Raw genomic sequence first — 26175 nt, 5'->3', positions numbered from 1 at the left:
GGGCTTTTATATAAAACCGTTGGCCTTGGTATTGAGATAATTTTCAAATAAAGTAGCAAACAAGTATGAAGCAAATGAATTATCACCAGTTAACTTTCTATTTTGTAAACAAGGTTAAAGCAAGGTCAGCAAGCACGTGTACTACACAAGAGGCTTTTTTTTAAACATCGATGGGCGTGTACATTTTTAAAATTTTTTTGTGACGTCAGAGGGGGAAGGAATGACGGCATTGATGACGCTTCTCCTAGAATCAGAAATTTTATACTTATAAGTACCACTTATGATATATCACCGAAAAGATCTCAATGAGGGCTGAATTTTGAAATTAAAAAAATTTCCAAAATCCAAATGTTTTTGCATTTTGGTTTTTTTGGACACTTGGTCCAGTTGATTACAATCAAAAGGGGAGATTCATAACTACATGTTACAACAGTCCTAAATCCAAAATTTCAACATTCTCCTGCTAATCGTTTTTGAGTTATGCAAGATACATATGTATGTACATACAGATGTTTCTGTAACTAGTAGGAATGGACTCAGGGATGGTCAAAATGGTTATTTCTGTTGGAATCTGAAAACTGAAATTTTTTACCATCATAATACTTTCTTTACTTCGTACAAGGAAGTAAAAAACTGAAAAAGACATCCAAGCCATTTCAGCATCTAGAGGCAGAAAAGAAGTCCAGTTTACTTCTCATAGTCTTCAAGAATGAGCAACATTTAATCTCTGAATATAAATAATAAAATGCTGGCCCCCAGATGAATGACTAGGTGAAAACAACTCAAAAAATTACTTATATACAGTTTAGTATCGGGTCAATCCATTTAAGTGTCTCAAAAGGTTGCTTGACCAATTCAAAAAAAAATTGAAACTTATTCACTTGTTTTCAACATGTCTCATGATCTTAAAACTTTTTTTTTAATTTTTTATTTAAGTAGTTTATCTGTTGCAGCCATTTTTGATATGGTGCACACACCTATTTTTGTTATTATAGGGTTTTGTGGAAAAAATCATAACTAAAAAACTATTGGTCCTGGAAGGATGAAACAAAAATCAACTTAATCATATTTTCTCAAGGTAAAAGATTGGTGCAGTGGTTTATTTACCTGTCTCTCTTCTTTGTATGAGAAAATTACCAATAAAGTTGAACATGAAAAACTGTGAAATTTCAATTTTGGTAATTTTTTTTCAAGAGGCAGGGATGGCATATACAGTTTGAATTATTTTTTTATATGTAGGTATATGATAGTAGTTGAGATCTGAATTTAAGAGAGCATTAAAAGATTTAAATGGCAGAAAGGCTCCTGGAATAGACGGAATACCTGTAGAATTACTGCGCAGTGCAGGTGAGGAAGCGATTGATAGATTATACAAACTGGTGTGTAATATTTATGAAAAAGGGGAATTTCCGTCAGACTTCAAAAAAAGTGTTATAGTCATGATACCAAAGAAAGCAGGGGCAGATAAATGTGAAGAATACAAAACAATTAGTTTAACTAGTCACGCATCAAAAATCTTAACTAAAATTCTATACAGAAGAATTGAGAGGAGAGTGGAGGAAGTGTTAGGAGAAGACCAATTTGGTATCAGGAAAAGTATAGGGACAAGGGAAGCAATTTTAGGCCTCAGATTAATAGTAGAAGGAAGATTAAAGAAAAACAAACCAACATACTTGGCGTTTATAGACCTAGAAAAGGCATTCGATAACGTAGACTGGAATAAAATGTTCAGCATTTAAAAAAAATTAGGGTTCAAATACAGAGATAGAAGAACAATTGCTAACATGTACAGGAACCAAACAGCAACAGTAACAATTGAAGAACATAAGAAAGAAGCCGTAATAAGAAAGGTAGTCCGAAAAGGATGTTTCCTATCTCCTCCGTTACTTTTTAATCTTTACATGGAACTAGCAGTTAATGATGTTAAAGAACAATTTAGATTCGGAGTAACAGTACAAGGTGAAAAGATAAAGATGCTACGATTTGCTGATGATATAGTAATTCTAGCCGAGAGTAAAAAGGATTTAGAAGAAACAATGAACGGCATAGATGAAGTCCTACGCAAGAACTATCACATGAAAATAAACAAGAACAAAACAAAAGTAATGAAATGTAGTAGAAATAACAAAGATGGACCACTGAATGTGAAAATAGGAGGAGAAAAGATTATGGAGGTAGAAGAATTTTGTTATTTGGGAGGTAGAATTACTAAAGATGGACGAAGCAGGAGCGATATAAAATTCCAAATAGCACAAGCTAAACGAGCTTTCAGTAAGAAATATAATTTGTTTACATCAAAAATTAATTTAAATGTCAGGAAAAGATTTTTGAAAGTGTGTTTGGAGTGTCGCTTTATATGGAAGTGAAACTTGGACAATCAGAGTATCTGAGAAGAAAAGATTAGAAGCTTTTGAAATGTGGTGCTATAGGAGAATGCTAAAAATCAGATGGGTGGATAAAGTGACAAATGAAGAGGTATTGCGGCAAATAGGTAAACAAAGAAGCATTTGGAAAAATATAGTTAAAAGAAGAGACAGACTTATAGGCTACATACTAAGGCATCCTGGAATAGTCGCTTTAATATTGGAAGGACAGATAGAAGGGAAAAATTGTGTAGGCAGGCCACATTTGGAATATGTAAAACAAATTGTTAGGGATGTAGGATGTAGAGGGTATACTGAAATGAAACGACTAGCACTAGATAGGGAATCTTGGAGAGCTGCATCAAACCAGTCAAATGACTGAAGACAAAAAAAAAAATGTTAGTAGTTTTACCATAAATTATATTAATGGTGATGTACTTACCCCTACATTTTTATGAATTTTTGAAAACTAATTTAAAAAAAAAATCAAATTTTGGCTTCAAATAACTCTGATGGGAGCTGTTGATAAAAATCTCTAAATTTGGACATCTGGCAGTGTTTTTGTAGATGTTTATGGCAAATAAAAAAGTTTCTTGTGTATTGTACTAATAAAAAAAGTTATAACCTCTCAAAAATCATGATAAACCTGTTAAAAGTGATACCATTTTGATTCGTTAAATAAGTGCTCCAAGGGAGTGTCTTTTCTTTGCACTTTACGTTTTTTATATTTAGCTTCTATGTTGTGGAAGTTGATGTTTACAATATAGTTTTTTTTTTAATTATTAATGATAGGTCGTAATTTAATAACTTAACCAGTTCTAGTAACCTAATACATTTTTGATTCAAAAATACTTGAAATTTGATTGAAATTACCCAAACTGAAATTTCAATGAGTAGCCTACATCTTTTTTCAAGATTTCATTTTTATTTTTATGTTGGTTTTTTTTTTGTAATCACTATCGAATAAAAAATAAATTATAGCAAAATTTTAATTATTCTCCAATAAAATAGCCTGTTTTGTAATAATGAAAGTTTATTGTTTAGTGTGATTAACCAACAGCTGTGATATCTCTTCTGAAAATTCTCTTGAAATTGTGTAAGAACGACCTCACACTGCAGTTAGTTCAAATGAAGTCAACTTTCTCAGAACTTTGCAGATTGATACCCACACTTTGTGTAGTTGAGACTTCTGAAATTACATACTTAGTCCAGCTGAGTGGAAAAAATGAACTTGCACATAGTAATTTTCGAGGCTAATATCTACCTCTTCTATCCACCATTGATAGTTATACACACAAGCAATACAGTCTTCTTTTACCTTAAGTGAAAGTGGTACAATACTTGACACATAGTATTCATAGGTCTTCATAGTCCTTGGAGTCTGAAGTAAAGTAACATCTTACAAAGCTTTCTGAGACCAGAACATACTTGTGATAGCTTCTATTACCAACAACTCTTTCACAGTAGTCAAAACAGTTTTTTTTAGAGTTTCTGAAATCTTAGCTACCCCATCTGATTTAATCAAAAAATACTTGAGGTTTTTAAGCTTGTGATTACAAAATGAATACATTTCATTGTTTATTATCTGACTGTTTAATTGCCTTTGCAAGCATACCTTTGCCATCTCTCGTTTTGTTGTTAATCCCACACCATCACAAGGGATGATCCCACTTTTCCCAAGGGATGATCCAAAGAAGTGCCATTCGGCTTCAAGGTCAATGTCGTTTTTGTGACTTCTCAAATTACCAAAATTCTTTTTATTTTTCCCTGCTTTATTTTAATTCATAGTGTTTTTTAAATTTATTTTTCATGTTTGTCCACAAATCTGGCATCCTTAATTTAACATACTTCCTGACTTTGGCGACTGATGAAATTATCCACAGCTACTAAGATCGTGTGACAATACAATATTCCACCATTACTTTTGTAAACATCCCCCTGTCGAGGAGTAAATTAAGGATGCAGGTGTAAAAAAATTGCAAAGTCTGCAAAACGGCTATGCGGGGTTTTAAATTAAAATTAACCTACTTATTAAACTCACGCAATGTAAAATAATAATTAATCTATGACTAAAAAGTATAACGTAAGTTTGTAAAAAAATGTTAAAATTGTTTGCAATATTATTTTATCGTATAATATCATGCTTTAATATGACATCCAATCTCTGTATAAGTTTTATTGCATCATAATTAGACCAGAGATGTTAATTATTTAATAGGTAAACTCATCAGACACTGTTAATTGTTAATGGTGATTGGTGGTTGTCATGAGTGAATTAGTCACATCGTAAGAATATTCATACCAACATCTTTGTATGCGCTTGCAGTTTAGCATACAAATGTTTGATTTTTTTATATATTGATAAGGATAAATAAATTCTGTTTTGTTGCAGATATTGAATGCACCAATAATTGAATCATGTTTAGAAGAAGACCCATTAAGCACTGATGTTAAAATTGAAATCAAAGAGGAGGAAGAAAACAAGGAATTAGATTGTTTATTGTTGCCTGTCAATTAGACAGAAGAATGCATAAAATCTACATGTGTAAGTTGCTTTAGTTTGGTTGTTTGTAGTTTAATTTATTACACTTTGTCTATTGCAGATTTTAGTAATAATGGTGGGGTTTTAACCTTTTCAGATCATGTAGCCTTGGAACTGGTTATGTATGGCGTCAGTTTTAAAACGCTGTTACAAAATCATTTTATATGGCATCTAAGTCGGTTATATGTTTTTTATATTTACAAAGGAATTTACATGTGTAAGTTGCTTTAGTTTGGTTGTTTGTAGTTTAATTTATTACACTTTGTCTATTGCAGATTTTAGTAATAATGGTGGGGTTTTAACCTTTTCAGATCATGTAGCCTTGGAACTGGTTATGTATGGGGTCAGTTTTAAAACGCTGTTACAAAATCATTTTATATGGCATCTAAGTCGGTTATATGTTTTTTATATTTACAAAGGAATCAGTTTTATTACACAATTTGAACGACGTTTATACAATGTAAAATGTTTTATTTAGACTAGAAAAAATATGACCATTTTTTCTCAGAAATGTGCTTGTGTGTATGTGTGTGTAACTTGTGTATTATAATTGCTATGAGGATTACGGATTTATTTATTATTTACAAAAATAGCTTATCTTACTAGCAACATATCGATGTATTGAAACACATAATAAATTATGATATACGGCACACAAAAAAAAAAGAAGGAATTTGTGGTCATAAATACGTCACTTTTACTTGAGGTCTATAAATATCTTTTCAGACAAATGATATTGGTAAACACGTAACACATATCAATTTGTACTGATAACTAATAATCTAAAATAAATATGGTAAATACTTAAATGAAACTTTATTAACTTTCTGCAACTTAGAAAAAATAATTTAAGATATTATTGTAAATATTCTCAACTAAGTTGACGATGCAAGTTAGACTTGGTTAAGTGTGGTCACATTTTAATGACATAGAGTATTGTATTTTTAAGGAGTATTGCATTTTTTACACTTTAATCATATTCTATGTAACAGCTTACTATTATAATATAGATTTACAAAATCTTTGCAACAGTGAATGTAATTTTAAAAAGCCTAGAGTATGTACTTGTTCATCGCCATGTTATAAGGATTACATAAGATTAATTTTATTAAATCCGTCATTTATTACATATAAAACTTTATATTTGACAAAATAAATTAATTTTCATACCAGTGTATATTTTAGTTGAAACAGACATAAATTTAATACGTTTTAAATAATGTTAACATTTTGGATTAAATATGGCTATCTACTGGTTTAAATATAATAGTGAAGAAACTCTGTGACATCTGAATTAACATTAGGAAAATAAATTTGGTTGTACAAGAATTATTCATTAAATAAGCTGTGCGAAAGCTACATTTTTAATTTAATGTAGTAATTAAATAATTAAGTTGTCATTTGTAATGTATTTTTTTCCCCTTCCAGGGTCATTTCGGTACAGTTGTCAGTATGTTGGAATGTTGACAGTTATGTAAACACTGTGTATTTGTTGGATTGGTGCGTATCTCATGCGTAAAATTTTTTTAAATTATTATTTTAATTATAAGGTGAATGACATACGATTTATGTTTTAGTTGAGGTTGTTTTTATTACAATTTCATAAATTGAATAAGTTTGTTTTTAAATGTATAATTTAACTGCAAATTGTCGTGACCTTCAAAATATATTAACCTAAAGTCAGAATTCTTGATCAGTAAAAAAAAAAAACATTGATAACAGTTTTTAAATTATGTAGGTTAATTTCCACTATACACCTACGTGTTTTAGAGAAATGAACAGATTTTATTGAAGCTAAGTTTAATATTATTGATATATATTTGAATATTTGCGCAATTGTTTTCTGCGTTTTATTGTAACTATATGAGTGATTTATGGTGCTAGTTTATTCACGTGTTTAATGAAATTATGACTGTGACCCCTGCTACAGAAATCCCAAAAACGCTGTACAAATTGTATCTATTAATTAACGGTTCCAGTCCTTTAATTTGTGCTTAGTGTAAATTAAGTATATAAATATACGTTTTTCCTTCAGTTTTCATATTCAAAATTTGCAAATTTTATGTGATTTACCTGTAAGTTGTGTTAATAAACTACAAAGTTATGCAATGTGTGTATGTAATTATACACATATATATATATATAATTAATTATGATTTGTGCAGTTCTTTTTGTAATTTGTTTTTTTTGCTCGACCTTTACTTTTGAAATGTTTCTTTATTAGATTTAAATTAATAAAAGGCTTGCTTACTATTGTTAAATTTTGCTTCGTTGCTGTACCTGTTTTTGTAACTAAACATATAGAACCTATTATAAAATTTCCAAGACTGAACTCTATTTTCCGGAGCCCTAAAACATACTATTCTAATTAGTGTAAGATAAAAATGATGAAAGACATAAAATCTATCATAATTGTTGACATTGACCACTTCATATTCAGGTCATATAACCTTTAAATTTTTGATTAATTGTGGTTTGTTTACCTAAATTTCTTATTATGTTTTTCCAATTAATGTGTGTGTGTATATAGGAATATTTTCATCATACAACACAAGGCCTCCTGACTGTAGATTATCTTAAAAGATATTTGTTTAGTTCTATTAACAAACATATGAAGTTTTTTCATGCTGTGTTATATTGCATTTCAAACCTTATCCCATTTTAAATGTTTTGGGGATCATAAGTGCAGTTTTAAATTTTAAAGATCCACAGTTTATACATTATTTAAATAGTATAAAATATCATATTATTTACTGTTCAGTCATTTTATCAATAAATATTTTATTTCATAATTGGCTCATTACACCCAACTAACATTGGGAAAGTGTTTTTTTTTTTTTTATAATTTTCAATCTATTTAAACTTTTTTTTTAAATTACTTAAGGTCCCATTTTTCTGTGTTTTTTTTAATTCTTTTTTATCAACAGTAACTTTATAATGTAATGCCATACCTTATTATATAAAATGTATACAGTTCTGATTTTGAATTTCTTATATTTAATTATTATAATTTAATTTTTGAACATATGGTGTATCTGAAGTACAAAAATACTTAGTTAAATTTTGAGATGTATATACTTTTAATAACCAGTACTTCCATGCAGTGAATTAACAATTCCAACTTATACTGAGCAATTACTTGATTGTCTAATTTTTCTACACTGACAGAAAAAGAAATCAACATAAATTAAGTGTCGGAAGTGCAAAATAAACCACCAACTTATCTTAATAGTCAGAGTTGGACTCAGCCCCCGTATTGAAGATGACTGACGCGCTCTTCATAAGATGATTCTTCATAGTTCACATGACTAATAGCACAAAATCTGGTGCAATCTCTCTCTGTAGTGACTGTATTAATGTTTAAATATAAATTCAATTCAGTGACCTACAAAATGATGTTTAGTATGATGACGTACCTGAACTTTGCCCCTAATCTCTCCCCACAGAACGAATTACAAATCAAATTACAAATCTGAACAGGTCGCCATAACTCACAAAACTGATTGCTAATTGGCAAAAGTACTGATAATCTGGCACAGACTTTGATCTTGATACCCAATGTCCAAACCTGCTTTCTGACATTTATATCTTATGTTTTTCTAATCCTAAGTATTTCCACTACATTATATTAAAGTATGAAAAGAATCTAAAGTATATAAAGATTAAGTAATTGCTCAGAATTTCCAGATTTAACTTTTCAACTAGGAATATGTTTTTAAAACAAATAAGAGATTACTAAAAAAAAAATATATATATATATATACCTTAAAATAGCAAACTCTGGCAGTTTATGTAACTCATTGAAAAAATATTCATGTATTTAAGAATATTTTTAAAAATTTATTGTAACAATATTAAATAGCCATTAAAATATTTTTTAATTAGATAAAAGAGATTATTTTATAAGGATAATGGTATTAAAACTTTTAATAATAAATTTTTGATACAATTAATATCTAAACGGTAGCTAAAAACATTAATAATGTTCATTAACAAATAGTTTATGAAGTTACTATTTGTTATAAGTACTTGTAACCTGTTAAATATTAAATATATGAAGACATAATTATTATGTACTTCTTATTAACATAAAAACATGAAAACTTCTTTTTTTTAAAATAAGAATTCTACATCACCTTAGTCAAGTAAACCAGGTTTTTTAATTTCAACTTTGAACGTATTAATTATCTTAATATCTTTGATAATTTATTGAAAAATAATTATGTAGAATTTTCACATTGTTAGATTAGGTTTGACCAGTATCACTCCACAGGTTTTCAATTTCATCTTTGAACTTATAATTCTTTTTTTTTCAATTGGTAATTTATTTAAAACAATTGGAACCATCTAGATAGTATCATCTCAATGATAATTTAGGTTTGGGCAGTATTACTCCACTCTTTGATTGTGGACTGCCTTTTAATTTATGCTGCGAAATAATTCAAATTATTTTGGGATCTATGTAAATTCAAATTTTTTATTTGATTATTTTTGGATTTTTCAATAAAAATGATTAAAATAACAGAAAAATTTAACATTCAGATTAATTTTAGCAAAATATGAGTAATATTAATATATGAGTTACACTCACATACTTTATTGTTAAAGCAAATACTGGCAACTTAAATACTGTACATGTATGTATATAGATAATTCCTAAAATAATTATATATATTTTTACAATAGCCTAAGTAAAAATACAGTTTCCGAAAAATTATTATTTTTTTGAACATTTTTCAGATGTCTCCTTTGGTAACAGTCGATATTTGAAATATTTAGGTTGATGCTTTTTACACTTTAATTAAACTTCTAGTATAGTGAAAGCTTCTGCATGAGCAGGTGAAGTGTTTTCACATTTTTATAGACATTGACAGATCATTCTCAACTGCCTAAGTGTTTTTTGCAGGCTTTACTATTGCATCCATGTATAAGAGATAAAAACTCATCATCATTTTCAATCATTCTTTTCCATCTTCATCACATTCTTAAAATCTGGGAATTGAATGAAAAATATTAGTCATCTCATTATTATTTGTATTTCAACACTTTCAGTTACTTGAGTTTGATCATTGGTTTGTGTGTGTTTCCTCTAGAAAAGCCCACAATATTTTCCATGCATTTTGTAAGTGAGCATTGTTAGTAATTAAGAGGTTTGTTCATTAAAACGATTTTCTCTTTTGCCATTGAGGAGATGTAAGTGGTGTAATATTGTTAAGTAGATTATGTATAAATAATCGATATGTAATTTATATTGATCGGTAAGTAATTATATGTTGTGCAGATCATCTCAGAAATTGATAAATGTGTACTCCATGGATAAAAAAGTAACTGTCCATCCATTTGCCAGAATGGGTCACATAGTGTATAACCTTGACCAAAATAGTATAAAAATTAATGACTTATTTACATAATATGAAATAAGTATTGCTGTATTTTTGAGTACTATATACTGCATTTATGTACAGTAATTATACAGACCGTAGCATTTGGATTTACAGTGCTGGATGATGTAAATGTACTGACCGTTTGGATTTTTAAAGGCTCAATTTACATTTGCTATACCCTATTTGTATATATATAAGATTGAGGCAACTTTTCACGAAGAAGACACAAACATTTTATGAAAGTTTAAGTACAAAAATGAATATAAAGCTTAACAAATGAATATATTTACAAAGTAAATAATACAAGTTCTGATACTATGTAAAAAAAAAGTGGCTTATGGAATTTTACAAAGAAGGTATTTCTACCTGTTTTTATAAACTATTTAACGATTAACTATTAATTAAAGAATTATACATCATCACATGTCGGTCTAATCAGAAAGTGAAAAGGTTGCTTAAATATTTTCCAAACCTCTGAAAATCCCCATTAAGACTGGTCAGAAAACCTCCAATTAAAAAAAAAATATTTTTTGGCTCTCGGACATTACTTTGCTTTTGATGATCATTAGAATCTGTGAAGAATTTTGGTTTTTGTAGTAGTATTCTCTACTTTGTTCTGTCTTGCAACTCCTCTAAAAGTCTTTCGTTTCCAAACCTTTAATCTCTCTTGATATTGTCCAGTAGCTATTTTCAAGGTCTTGGAGGTCACTTTCAAACTAAATGTGATGTGAAAATCACCTTGATATGATTTCGTCTGTCATTATTTATTCACACTACTTGATGACTGTTATATTTATAATTAATTCCTTCATTATCAGTGAGTGGAATTTTTCACTGGATCATAATCTCCAGTTCTGAAGCTGTGAAGCTGTTAGGCATGAATCTCCCTCAGCACTGCTAAGTATTAACAGCTTTCTCTAGTTGCCAAGAATCATCATACATCAGGTTTTAACAGCCGTAAAATTGTGTAATGTAACAGGGCATGTAATTCTTAGTGTTGTAGCTTTTGGCTTTTCACATAAACTGTAATTATAAAAATCTTTTCAGTGCTCTTCCCATTTCTATTATTTTTACTATCATCAATCTCTGCATTCTCTGAATTATACCAGAATTGGATTTTCTTGGCTAGGGTCCTTGATCCTCCAATTATGAGGGCTGAATGTAAACCATACTCCTCTATCCCAAAATAATTATGATGGTAACTGATAAATATAGCTTGGGATTGGATCAAATTTTGGGGTCAATTTTTTAGCTCTTAATAAAATAGAACAATTTTTTGAAGAATGTTTGTTTTAAAAACACTGTTAGATATTTTTGTAGTTTGTATATTTATTTAATATAAAAGAACTATTTTTTTTTTTTAAATACTGTTTTATTATTTGATTGCCAGTGATGTTTGGATGCTGCTCTTAAGAATATTCTTCAGAGAATATGTGGTTACATTTGCTAATTATCTTTTAATTGTTTTCCTTTCTTAGCAATAGTTTCTATAAAGTGGTTCCATCATATAGTTTGAATACTCCTGTTGTTATATTCAGTAGGGTGCTGGTATAATTTCTTTTATAATTCTTCTATGAATTCAAAATGTTGTTCTTTAAATAAGAGTTGAAGTTAATGTATATTCTAGAATATAGGAGGCTTGTACTGCTTAGAACATTGAAAAAAAATGATCAGTATTAACTTGATGTTGTTTTATACAGAATAATTTTTTCCATAGTTAATATGACAACTTCTAACATTGCTGGATTTTTTCATAATTATAGCCTGGGATAAGAACTTAAAGTTGCCTCATGTTGTAGTGCTCTGTGATAACCTTATAAGAGCTATGACCTTCAAAATTTATATCTCGCATCAGTAACAATAAGTGATGTTAAAATCTCTATTACCTATCTTAATACTTTTATTTTTCTGATAGTGCTATAGTCTTCTTGAGTCTTCTTGAATTCTATTGAACTCTAACGTATTTTTACTTCCTTATATGATGTAAAAGAAGTATTGTGATCGTGAAAAATTCCAGTTTACAAATTTCAATGGAAATATCCATTTTGACCTTCCCTGAATCCATTTTTGACTAGTTTCGGCGTGATATCTGTATATATGTATTTCACATAACTCAAAAACGATTAGCCGTAGGTTGTTGAAATTTTGGATTTAGGACTGTTGTAACATCTAGTTGTGTACCTCTCCTTTTGATTGCAATCGTCTGACCAGAAGTGTCAAAAAAGCACAAAATCAAAAAAAATTCGATTTTGGACTTTTTATTAACTGTAGTAATAAGCCCTCATTGAGAGCTTTTCAACAATATATCATAAGTGGTACTTATTTTCATTGGATCCAGAGTTATAGCCAAATAAAATTTTAATTATGTATCTGGATCTTCCAAGCGGAAGGCACATCGGTTTGAATCCAACTTTATATACATATTTTTTTTTACTTTTTTTAATTTAAATATATTGATTTATTAATAATTATTAACCTTAATTGGAAAGAAAAATTTACAAGAAATAATTCAATAACAATTAAGAAAAAAAAAGAAGTTATTAGTGAAATAAAATTTTATTTACTTTTCATTTTAATTCAAAAATGTTTACTGAGGTTAATAATTATTAATAAATCAGTATATTTAAATTAAAAAAAGAAAAGTTAAAAAATATATGTATATGAAGTCAGATAAAAAACCAATATGGTTATGGATCCGACACATTTTCATCTAAATTAATATATAAACTAATATAAAATGCAGATACAGACACCACAAAAAAATTTGATGATGTGGTGTCTACCACAATACAATTGTGTAACTGTCCACTTTATTAAATAATTGGAGGATACTATCTCACTTTCAAATGAAATAAGTTTAAATGAAGTGCAGCAAAAAATGCATACATTTAATTTAATAGGCATACAAGGAAGTCATGTGATGTCCACATCAGCTTTTTTAAGTGAAAGATCACAGTTTCTTTACATCACTGGTTCTTTGCAATAGAATTTTTTCACTTTACTGTTATTAATGATTTGTTGATGATAATGTTTATATGTGCTAATAAATTTCTGTGAGCTTAATAATTTTCATTTTTGTTTATTATCTTTAATTTCTATACTAGTATTTCATTATTGTTGAGATATGTTTGCCATGCACTATCTATTATTGTGTTTTTTGCAGTTTTTTCTGTACTGGAGACAAATAAAGACTTAAAAGTGGCCGAGTCACAGTTGCTTGTGGGTTTTTGTAACCCTAGCCCTCCAGTTACCACCACTCCTTCTTCACCTAGAATTATGGAAGATGAAGAAAATGGCAATATAGTTAAACAAAATAATAAAACAAGCAACGGTGATTCAACAGATGATAGCAAAATGTTTGCAACCCAGAGTTACCCTCTTAAAAGGAGTGAAGCTGTTGATACAAATGATTGTAAGTATTTCCTTTTCATCTAATATTTATTAATTACATTTTATGTAAAGACTTATTCTATTGTAATTCTTATTAACTGTATTCATTTTTTTTAATATTTGTGTACAGTAAAAATATTTATATAAATTTTTTAAATAATTTTTTTTTTTAATTCTGTAACCAGACTATGTAACGTTAACTATTCATAGGTAATATACTTTTTTTTTTAAATGCAGTTGTATTTTTCCTCATTTTTTATAACCTATTCCCAAGGGTTACTCAAAAAGTATTTGACCTTTGACCAGGGAAAACTGCTTGCTTATTGGTCTCCAGGCCTAATCTCCTTTCAAGTAGTTTACTTATGACTTTACACATTTAACTCTGTACTTCTTCCATTGCTGGAAACATTTCTGGAATTTCTCTTTTAATATGGCTACCAGCTAGTGTTTTTATGTTCTTTGTTTACTCAACTGAAACTGGAATCTTTTCATTAGACTGTATAACTAATAAGTCAGCACCTCTTTGACTTTCATTAGCCTCTCCTCATTGATCTTGCATTCTTTGTTCTTTGAGATTATAAAGAATTCTACTACAATGACTATGCCTTAATTTTTGAGTCATACCCATTATCCAAAACTCTTCCAGTTATCATAGTCTTCATGAAATCAGGACTACCACTGGCATATAAGTTTGACCACCTAAGAACATCTCATTTTGTATAACGTCTTGACATAACTATTTCTGTTTATACAAATTCATTTTTGCCAGACATCAATTTCACAATCACTCTGTATATTAAAATTAATATATTAGTATATTAAATAGGTACTTATGTATTAACGCCACCGCAGCTACAGCTTTATTTAAAATTGAGTATTTATTTTATTGAGTCTCATTATTAATTTTAAGAAATGGTTATTTATATTTATTTATTTTATAAATATAATTTAACCAAACATAACCTACGCTCGCTAACCTTGACTAATGAACACCGTAATTTTTTGAGTATTTATTTAATAAATGTTATTTAATAATTACAATAATTACTGAATTTATTAAATAAATACTCAAAAAATTACGGTGTTAATTAGTCAAGGTTAGCGAGCGTAGGTTAAGTTTGGTTAAATTATATTTATAAAATAAATAAAAATAACCATTTATTAAAATTAATAAAGAGACTGTTTTGAATCTATGTTGATTACTTTGATTGACTACTTTGTTTTTAAATAAAGCTGTAGCTGCGGTGGCATTAGTACGTAAGTACCATTAAATATATTAAAATTACATGTTCAGAACTATTTTCAATTTCTTGGGTGGTCTGTCAGTCATTGATAAAATGCGTGCTTAGTTAATGCTAGATTTTAGTTTGTTGATAGCTTTCTGTCATGCTGTCACCGTCAACTGAAATTGACTGCAGGTTTGGCCATTTTTTATAATTTGTTTATTTATTGTTGTTGAAAGTAACAAATTTTATTTCTCACCAAGAAATGAAATAAATTTCAATACATTTTGAATAGATCTTGTGTGTGTTACTTCTGTAGTAAAAGGCTGGTCCACCTTTTTTTTTTATTATATTCATGATATCATCATTTAGACCAATCTGTTTCAACTTATCTTAACATTATTCTCGTACTCATAAATCAAATACTCTTCTCTAGTAATCTTCTCTAATAATTTTTTTATGTAGTAATGATTTGAGGCTAACTAAATCTATAGCTATAGATTTTATACAGATTAGATTTATAAAATAGACTGACTTTTTGTTTAGCATGCCATTCATCCAAATCAAGTAAATATATTCTCAAGATATCAGCTATTAATTAGGATTTTTTATTAAAAATTTTCATAGTAGACATACGACAAACTTTTTTCTATCAAGCACTTCTGTATACTATATAGAAATTTTTATTTTTCGCTAAACTGCTCAGATAGTATTTTATTTTCTTGTTATCCTTGTTTTTCATACAAAAAAAAAATAAAAAACCCATTAGTTCATGTCTGTTAACATGTTAAATTCATGGTCCACAGGTAAATCTGACTGAATTCTAACTGTTTTAATAAAAATTGGTATTTTAAATAATTAAATTTTTGCTATTATATCTTAATACAAATCTGTATTATTGGGCCCTTTTGAATGAAAATAAATTCCTTTTTTGTATTTACTCATTTGGAATGGACCAAAAAAAGTTACAAATAAAGAAAACGACAAAAATTAAACCTATTTGCATCATTGGTAAAGTTGAATCTTCTTAATTTACATGAATAAGATTGGATAAGAATTTAGTATTTAAGAAAACTATTTTTAGTCCCACACTAGCAGTGTTGTATTAATTTGTTGTTGCACCTTTTTGAATGAAAACCATTATGTGCTAAATTTTTATTTTTCATACCATCAATATGTGTTATTTTAGGCACATAGTTAAGAAGAATGGGTAGTGTCTTTTTTCATGGGATTAGTTTTCAAAGTGTAATTTTCCTTTACTTACTGAGACATCTACTATCAAGAGTAACTATTAATTTTCAAAAGTCTGTTTTTTGTCTTCTTAAATTAATAATTTAGGATTGTGTACATAATCTTTCTGAAACTGGCAAGTAAAACATTTCCTGAATATTATTAAAGTCTTCCTGTAGCCTTTTTTAAACCATATTATTAGATTTAGTTCATTTTACTATAAATTTAGAATTTGTGTGTGTATAAAACTTGTGTAAACTGGGTATTTTAGGTTGATATCATTCTGTTTCTATTTGTAAACACTAATAAATTTTTATATTTATATATTTTATAAATAATTTATATAATTTTAATTTTTATATTTGATACACTCTTTTAGTATATGATAGGAGGGGAAGTATATCTTGTCAAAAAATATTCTTATCTTTATGTACAGACAGTTAACTTTATTAAATATAAATTTGGCCTTGAATTTTTTGTTCTTTAGAAAGAACAGTATAAAAATTATTTATACAATAGATATGGAAATTCACACTTGATTGTATATATATATATATAAACCTATTTTAAGTTACTATATATATATATATATATATATATATATATATATATATAGTGTATGTATGTGCCTATAGGCTTATATATAGTTAAACAGTAATTCGTAAAATATTAAATACTTTTATAGTACTAATATTTACACAGCTTATTGATCCCAAATCATATTGCAGTTGCTCTTGTTCTTCTTTCGGCTGCCATTTTTTACATTATTCTCTTTTCTTGCTGCATTTTATTAATCCATATCTCTGCAGCTTTTTTCCAGTGTCAGTTTTAGAGCCTTACCATATCTTATATGTCATCACTATTTGTCTCATACATTCTAATCTTCATCAGCCTTGACTATTTATCTCTTTAATGTCTCCTAGAACTTAATTCATTAATATTTACTTTTTAGTTTCTAGAGTACCAGCCACTAAACTTATCATTTTTCAAGATTTTGACCTGATCATACCTTCTTTCTAACTCTTGTTGAAACCTTATTTAATTTTTATCAACCCACCTAACTGGAAATTCTCTTTATCCACATTCAGATACCTTCACTCATTGTTTCTTTTTTCAATTAACCATAATTTTTGCTTTAAATCATTATACTTCATGAAAAAACACAGCATGTCTGGAAAGTAAGGAAACAATCCTCTAAGGTTGTGAAGGAATTAGTTGTTGCAGTATGGTGATGTTATAAATTGACAAAATGTCGTGAAGTGGTGCTTTGAGTGTTTGGAAGAAAGGTGAATAGTTCATAAAGAAATGCAGTCTTCTTCATAGAATTGAAGACTGCATTCATACAGATGAACATTTGATAAAATTGATTTCTGAATCTTAATTCTGTGATTCATGATGTGAAAAAAAATTAGACTGTAACAAATTGTACGGTTTTTAGATGCCAAAAATGTTAACTAACTGACAAACATAAAAAAAAAAAACAGATTGATTCTGCACTTAAGTTTTACTTACACTCAGTTGGAATGAGGATGAAAGCTTGGGTTTATCTCTGAATTCTTGAATTGAAGCAACAATTTTTGCAGTTATTGCAGATCATTTCCCAAAGTAAAAAATTCAAAATGTTAACTTAGACCAAAACAATTATAGTCTCAGTTTTTTGAGAGAGGAAAGGCATTCTTCCTGACTTCATGCCGCAAAATGTTTTAATTGTTTCAATTACCATCAGTGCTTATCATGACATTCTTGATGGGCTATTCAAAACAAAAGAAGGGATGCTGGACATATAGCATTTGCCTTCTCACAAAATGCAAGCTGAATTAAAGTTAGTTACATGATTGTATATGTCAGTGATTATATTGAATATGTAAGAATGAAGACATATATTGTAAGTAGTAGTCAGTTAAAGATCTGTAAATAAATACTTCAATAAAATTTTAAGGGCTTTTTATCTTTACTTTTCAGATACACCTTATATTTTTAAATTTTCTTCTATTAAATCTGTGTTTACTGCAGCAAATTTATTTTCTGTACAAAAAAAGGGCAAGTATCCATTCCTTGCAATTTGATTTACCATAATACAAGATTCTGCAACTTTAGTTTATTGTGTGTTTTCTTAAATTTTAATATTTAGTGCTCATTTATTTCCATTCTGTCTTATTCATTATCTTTATTTTAGTCATGTTCAGGATGATTCTAAGAAACGGGAAATTTTAAAAATTAAATAATATTAAAAATATTTTTTAGAAAATGAATTTTATTTCATGTAATTGTACAAATGTTGCCATTTCAGGATACATACATTTTAGTTTATTTTTTTAAAGATGACATCTTCCAGGTGACCTCCTCTTCTACATAAACACTCACGAAGTCTCTTCGTTAAATTGTTCATGGTTTGACATAACATCTCAACTGGAATTTCCGAAATTGCTTTTCGGATCTTTGCCTTCAGTTCTTCTGTTGTAGCAGGTCTACTGTGGAACACTTTGCTTTTAAGGTGACCCCACAAAAAGTAATCGCAAGCTGAGAGAACAGGCGATCTGGGAGGCCATCTAATGTCACCATTTCGTGAAATGACACGTTGTCCAAACAATCGGCGTACAGCTGCCATCGATATTCATGCAGTATGTGACATTGCTTCGTCTTGTTGAAACCAGGCTGTGTTAAGAATCGGTGGAAATCTCTTTTGTTGTTCCACAACAAAGGATTCAAGCACGGCTACGTAACGAGCCGACGTCACTGTAATCGCAAGAACGTTGTCATCCTCAAAATAAAAAGGGCCTATAACACCGTAAGATGACATAGCACACCACACGGTCACTTTCTGGCTGTGCAACGGACGCTGGTGTAGCTGCGTAGGATTTCCTTGTGCCCAGTATCTGAAATTTTGCTTGTTAACAAATCTACTGAGGTGGAAATGCGCTTCGTCTAACATCCACAGTTCGTGAACAAACTCTTCGTTATCATTTATCTTCTGAAGCATTACATTACAGAATTGTGCTCGCACAACTGCATCGTTCGGTTTCAGTTCCTGGATGATCTGCAACTTGTATGAATGGTATTGCAAGTCCTTCACTAACATTCTTCGAACAATTGAACTATGCAATTGCAAAGATGCTGAAAGACAACGGATTGACCGATGTGGACTTCGTGTGACAACATCTTGTAAAGCTTGAACATTCTGTGGTGTACGGACGGTTCGCTCACGGCCTGGAGGTTTCTTTTTCATTGCCGAACCGGTTTCCTCAAAATTAGATATCCATGTTTTAATTGCATGTGCTGATGGAAGACGGTCGTGCCATCCCAGATTAAAATGACGGCGAAATTCTCTACACGCTCCCTCCACACTGTCATTGTTTTTGTAAAACGCTTTGATAGCAAATGCACGTTACGCACCACTCCAAGGATCCATGACAACAGAGAGGCTGGCGCCACTTATCAAGTGGTACCAATCGCCCACGGTTTCCAAACCAACACAACTTTCAAAATTTCCCGTTTCTTTGAATCACCCTGTACTAAATTGAATTTCTCCATCAACATTGAATTAATTCATTAGATCTAATCCATTCCTGCATTCAATTAAATAAACAGTATCGTAATAAAGTTTTTACTGTTTAATCTCTGAATTGTTACTGTGTCCTTAAAATTTTCTTTTATCTCCTTCATTTTGCTTCTTCTATATGCAAATTAAGATGTAAAGAGAATTTATGTATTTACTTATTGCTGAGGGAGAGCAGGGAATTACACCAGTCACTTAATCTTTAAGGCTATGTTCCCAAAACCTGACTAGTCCACCTAACTATGACTATTTACTAAGTGCCAGAACCATCCTGATGAAGTCAGAAGTTCCCACATTTCCTGAAAGTTTTAACTTTATTTATTTTTACAAAATCATAATAAAGAATTGGCTCTGAAGAAACAGAGAACTCTACCAAAGTAGTCAATGGAGATTGTAATTAAGAAAATCAATAAGTAAAACAATTTTCAACTCCTTTCCTTTGTTTAAAATGCTACTTTGGGTAGTTTGTACTTCTGTCAATTAGCCAGAGTTTAACTCACTTGTTCTTGTATATTACAAGTTATTACAGTACAGGTTCTTCATGTCATTTTGTTCTCAATAAAATTCAGGAACAACATGCCCATATAAATATTAAAAATCAGTGATTTTAACAATATAAGCTAAAATTATCAGCTTATTTTGTTCAGTAAATATTCATTATTAGCTTGGATATAATTAGAGTTAATTAAAGAAAAATAATCCTTTTTCATCAACTTCCTTGGATGTTTAGCAAAGAGCATTGCTTTCCAAGCACAGTGTATTTGCAAATCAAGAAGTTTTTTGCAGGTTGATTTATTATAGATAAATCAGTATTTGTTCTAAGTCAGTTGGTGATTTTATCATAGAACTGTCTGTTATTAAACTATACCCTTTATAAGTTAAATAATACTTTTTTTGTCTTCATTCATTTGACTGGTTTGATGACTAATGCAGGATGCCTTAAGATGTGGCCTATAAGCCTGTCTCTTCTTTTAGCAATATTCTTCCAAATGCTTCTGTCTTCATCAATTTGCCGTAACACCTCTTCATTATCACTTCATCCACCCACTTGACTTTTAACATTCTCCTATAGCACCGCATTTCAAAAGCTTCTAATATTTTCTTCTCAGGTACTCCGATCATCCTTGTTTCACTTCCATATAAAGCTATGCACCAAACATATACTTTCAAAAATGCTTTCCTGATGTTTAAATTAATTTTTTTGTAAGAAATTATATTTTTGACTGAAAGTCCATTTCACCTGTGCTATTGAGCATTTTATATTGCTCCTACTTAATCCATCTTTAGTAATTCTATTTCCAAAATAACAAAATTTTTCTACCCCCAGTTCTTTCTCATCCTATTTTTATATTCAGTAGTCTATCTGCTTTATTTCTACTGTATTTCATTACTTTCGTTTTGTTTTTGTTTATTTTCATGTGGAAGGTAGTTCTTGCGAAGGACTTCATCCATGTCATTCATTGTTTCTTCTAAATCTTTTTTACTCTCAGCTAGAATTACTTTATCAACAAATCATAGCATCTTTATCTTCACCTTCCACTGTTACTCCAGATCTAAATTGTTCTTTGACATCATTAACTGCTATTTCTATGTAAAGATTAAAATGTAGCAGGGATAGGGAACATCCTGCTTGTCAGACTCCCTTTTTTCATTAGTGTTTCTTTCTTATATTTTTCAATTATTACTGTTTCAGTTTGGTTCCTATAAATGTTAACAATTGTTCTTCTATTTCTATACTTGAACCGTCAACATTTTAAGATGCTGAACATTTTATTCCAGTCTACGTTATCAAATGCCTTTTCTAAGTCTATAAATGCCATGTGTGTTGGTTTCTTTCTTTTTCCTGTTTAGCCTCCAGGAAGTACTTTTCAGATATTACTTCAGAGGATGAATGAGGTTTTTATGTATGAGTGTGAAGTGTAGTCTTGTACAGTCACAGTTTGACCATTTCTGAGATGTATGGTTAATTGAAACCCAACCATCAAAGAACACCAGTATCTATGATCTAGTATTTACTAGGACTTGAACACTGAAACTCTTGACTTCCAAATCAGCTGATTTGGAAAGACTTGTTCACCACTAGACCAACCCAGTGGGTTATGTATGTTGGTTTGTTTTTCTTTAATCTTCCTTCTACTATTAATTTTGTCCCTATACTTCTGAAACCAAATTGGTCTTCTCCTAACATTTCTTCCATTCTCCTCTCAATTCTTTTGTACAGAATTCTAGTTAAGATTTTTGATGCATGTTTAATTAAGCAAATTATTCAGTATCCTTCACATTGTTCTTCTTCTGCTTTCTTTGGTATCATGACACTAACACTCTTTTTGAAGTCTGACAGAACTTCCTGTTTCACGTAAATATTACACAACAGTTTGTCAATCTCATTCATTAAAAAAGATGGTGAGTGTTACAAATATTTTTGCAGTCAGTTTCCAGGTTTTTCAGAAACAAAGATAAGAGGGTGTTTTTGTTGGGCTAGATATAAGGAAACTTATTAAAGATGAAATATTTGAATCTAAAATTGAGGAAGCAGAAAAACAAGCTTGGAAAGCCTTCAAGAACACAATTACTGAGTTTCTTGACAACAAAAAACATGAAGATTTTAAAAATATTGTTCAAAATATGTTAAAAAATTCTAAGATTTAAGCTGTAAAATGAGAAGCTAAAGGTGCATTTCCTAGATTCTCTCCTCTATTACTTTCCCAAAAATCTTGGTGCAAGGTGAAAGGTTCCACCAAGACATGAAAGAGATGGAGAGGAGATATCAAGGAAGATGGAACTGAGCACAATAGCTGGCTATTTGTTGGATGTTAAAAAGGGATGACCCGTTGGGAGACAAAAGAAAAAGCACCAAAAGGAGCATTGAAACAAAAAGATAAGAATTTTATAAGAAATTGAAAGAACACATAGTATTTTACTGTGTGTTTTCATTAGTTTTAATGATATTTATAATTAATCTTGTTTTTAAATATATTAAAATATAAAAAATATTTAAAATTGAGTTAAATATTTAAATTGAGTTTGCTGATTTCTCCCCAGAATTTTACTTTGGAATTTGTGTCTGTCTACATTAACATGATTAAATTTAGTGTTGTCTGGTTAAATATACATTCTCTTGTTATCTTATTCTCCAAATAAGTTGTTTATTGTTTTTGTGATTTATGTTCATGTTTTACTCTCTTAAATATTCAAACCATCCATACCAGTTTGAATTAATCAAAAGTCCAAACATATGACATATTTATTGAGTTTTTATTGCATTATTGCCAAATATTAGTTGTGATTAAATGGTATCACCATGTATGTACCTTTTGATTTTTTTCAATTATTAGAAGTTATTATTAGAAATTAAAAGTTATTATTAGAAGATATGAAAATTTATAATTATACATGTTGAAAGTTATGAATGTATTTCAGTGTTGATCTCTCAGAAAAAGGTGATATTCTAATTTATCAGTATATAATATAAATTCATGCTAACAGCTGTTAGCCTGTTCTAAAGTTATATTATACATTTTAATTTAAGAGTGTATTGTAAAAAAAAAATGCAGTGTTTGTATTGCATTGAGTTTTTGTGATATTTATATACACAATACAATAATTACTTTTTTGCCTGTTGTATAACAAATATACTAAAAAGTAAGACAATAAAGTTTTTATTTTTATCTGTAAAGAACATAGTAGTAATTATATGTACTCAAAATTCTGTTTAAATATAAAGTGCTGTTTTGACAGTGTGGATATATTTTTTGTAATATCAGAAAAATATTCTGTTCATACATATCACTTTCTTTTCTTTTTAATTCATTATCTTTATACAATGTGGTAAGGCCACGTATTTCACGTTTATTTTCTAGTAATTTAAATGATCTTAAACAATTTTATGTAAAATTTGATGTTGAAAAGTCCTTGAGTTTACTTTTAATAAAATAATATTCAGCTATTAAGTTTATATTTGGCCTTCAATCCACACTAGTGGGTATTTAAAAAAGATTTAACTCTTGGAATGTGGTTGTATAGTTTACATATAAGTAAATTTTATGTTATTGGCGTGTCAAATAACAACCCCAAACTTAAGGATACCTTCACATTACAAATGAAATAACCTTGGTATGTTAAGTATCATTTCAGAATTCCATTCCATTAGATGTGCCATATTGTTTTCTAAAGATGAGGGATTGTTAATCAAGAAAACTTACTTCAAGTGTAAGTCTTAAATATGTGAAATTTCCCCAGTCTGTAGTCCTCAATAAATGGCTAATATCAAGTTTTAATTAAATCAATTTCATGACTGGGAGTACACAGAATCAAAAGGGCCTGTTCTAACCTTCACTACAGATGTTTTTTTTGAGAATATGAAAGAACATTTAACTTGCTCATCCACAATATTTATTAGAAAGTTTAAGTGACCTTATATTGGATTGTCAAAAACAAGTAGTTTTTGACTATTAAATCATTTCCTTAATCAATTTGATGATTACCGACCCTTGTTTTATAAGCACAAATTGAAAACTAATTGAGAAAATTAATTGTTTAACATTAAAGAAAGCATGTGCACTCCACAACACATTTTCAAAACTGTACTTATTCATATGCTGCACTTTCATTAATTGCACTACCATTGGCTGTTAATATTTTTATCTCTTGGATGTTTTGACGCAGGCTAACACTTTTCCTCCAGTGTCCTGCCTGATGTCTTCACTAAAAGATTTTTCATTGAACCTTCAACTGCAGAATTTTTCAGGATATTTTGAAGTATTTGACCTAGCAGTTAAAATTAAGGAGTAGTATCACATACAGCAATATTAAATTCAGCTGTAGAAGGAACAGGTATTTAAGGACCGCAAAATAGAGATTTAACGTAATCCAGTAATCGTCCAATAATCATCTATATGGGCATAGAATTTTCAGAAAGTTTATCCTTACCTTGAGAGTACATGTCCATGTTCCAAATACCTTCCTTTTTTCTATTTACCATCCATTTTTTCAACTTCCGTTGATTTAAAATTTTATATTAATAAGCAATAATCACTTGTTTATATAAATTAGACCCTGCCCTTCAAAATTTAAAAGTTTGTGTTATAAATTGATTTTTGTTAAATTTACACTTTCCAAAAAATTTGTATCTAACAATAATTAAAGCTTATTGGATCATTACCATCCATAAATAATATCAGTCATCTCAGCATTAAGTAGTAACATTATGTAGTTTTAATGTTGTAATAATATGTGAAAATAAATCTTCATTAGATCCCACAAGGATTTTTATTATTTCAGTAAAACTTTAGAACAGAAACTGGACATCCATCAGTGGGGTATTCTAATTCAAACCTTTCCTTTTTTAATTAACATTTTTGTTTTTTTATTAGCTTCTCATGACTACTCCCTTTTCTATTGTGTTTATTTAACTCAGTAAATAATTAATCAACCTCATCTTTAGTATGATTTTCTGCATAAGTAGTTGTTTGTTATTAACTTCTAATAGGTGATATTTTTGTTTGTGTAGAATCCAAGCGAGCAAATATAGTAAGGAATTACTTTCCCCACTATTTGTATCTTGACATATATTCTTCAGATAAATTTCTCATCTCTGAGCTTGTTTCTGAACAAGTTTCAGTAACTACAAAGATGTAACTACTGAACTCAAATAATAACTGTAATATTTATGACTAATTAGCATACCTTTCATAAAGATGACTAGACCACTGTGAAAAACAAAATATTGTCATTCAGTAGGTATTAAATTTATATTTGAAAAGTATGATTAAATCACTGAAAAAAGGCAGCTAGAATCTGAGTTTCATGACAGAACTTTACATGACCGCTACTTGAGGTCAGTGCCCTGCTATTATTTTTTTCTGAATTAGTTTCTTTCTTAGCAATAAATCCATTTCTTCTGACATATGTAATTTTTATTTTCTCTCCTAGAATAATTACTCCACTTTTAGATTTGCCCTTTAAAATTTGTATTTTTTCCCAGTAAGTCCCCAATATTAGTTACGATAAATTCTTATCATTGTCTTAATCTATGTATATTTTATTAAAATTTACCATGTTTTCTACTTTATTCCAGATAAAAAGCTAAATAGGGGAATATCAAGAGCAACAGATAATGTTAATTTGGTATCACAAGTTAGATCCGAGCTAGTGTTGGATAACATAGAGCAAGATTTTTTTGTAGAAACACCAGTACATACTTTTATACTGCCAGATATATCTTCTGAAGAACCTGGTATGTCATGTAATTAATATTAGTACCTGTTATACATTATTAAAAACAAAGAATGAGGTTGAAATATAGGGAGTGAGAGATTTGATTGTTTCTCTATAATGCAACTGTGTGTTTTAACTGTAACAGTCAATTTTTATTTATATAAAAAAAAAACTAAGTGTAAAATATGAATCTTAGTTTTATTTTTTTTCAAATGAGTTTTACATGTTTTTTTGTTTGAAATTTTAATTAGCTGTTAAACTTATTTTTAAT

The 26175-nt window shown here is 29.2% G+C and overlaps 1 protein-coding gene across 2 annotated transcripts in view; it reads left to right on the top strand.

Annotated features, from left to right (window-relative positions):
- LOC142317308 (uncharacterized) overlaps positions 1 to 26175 on the top strand; it is a 62344-nt gene that overhangs the window by 19275 nt on the left and 16894 nt on the right. For both annotated transcript variants that reach the window (XM_075353746.1, XM_075353747.1), the window contains exons 3-5: positions 4756 to 4908; positions 13453 to 13701; positions 25765 to 25923. In XM_075353746.1, the coding sequence (XP_075209861.1) occupies positions 4890 to 4908; positions 13453 to 13701; positions 25765 to 25923 (427 nt within the window). In that variant the 5' untranslated portion in view covers positions 4756 to 4889. The remainder of the gene's footprint in view (positions 1 to 4755; positions 4909 to 13452; positions 13702 to 25764; positions 25924 to 26175) is intronic.

The sequence above is a fragment of the Lycorma delicatula genome, chromosome 1 (genome assembly GCF_047948215.1).
Source record: "Lycorma delicatula isolate Av1 chromosome 1, ASM4794821v1, whole genome shotgun sequence".
Lineage (NCBI taxonomy): Eukaryota > Metazoa > Arthropoda > Insecta > Hemiptera > Fulgoridae > Lycorma > Lycorma delicatula.
This window is presented reverse-complemented; position numbering and strand designations above follow the sequence as displayed.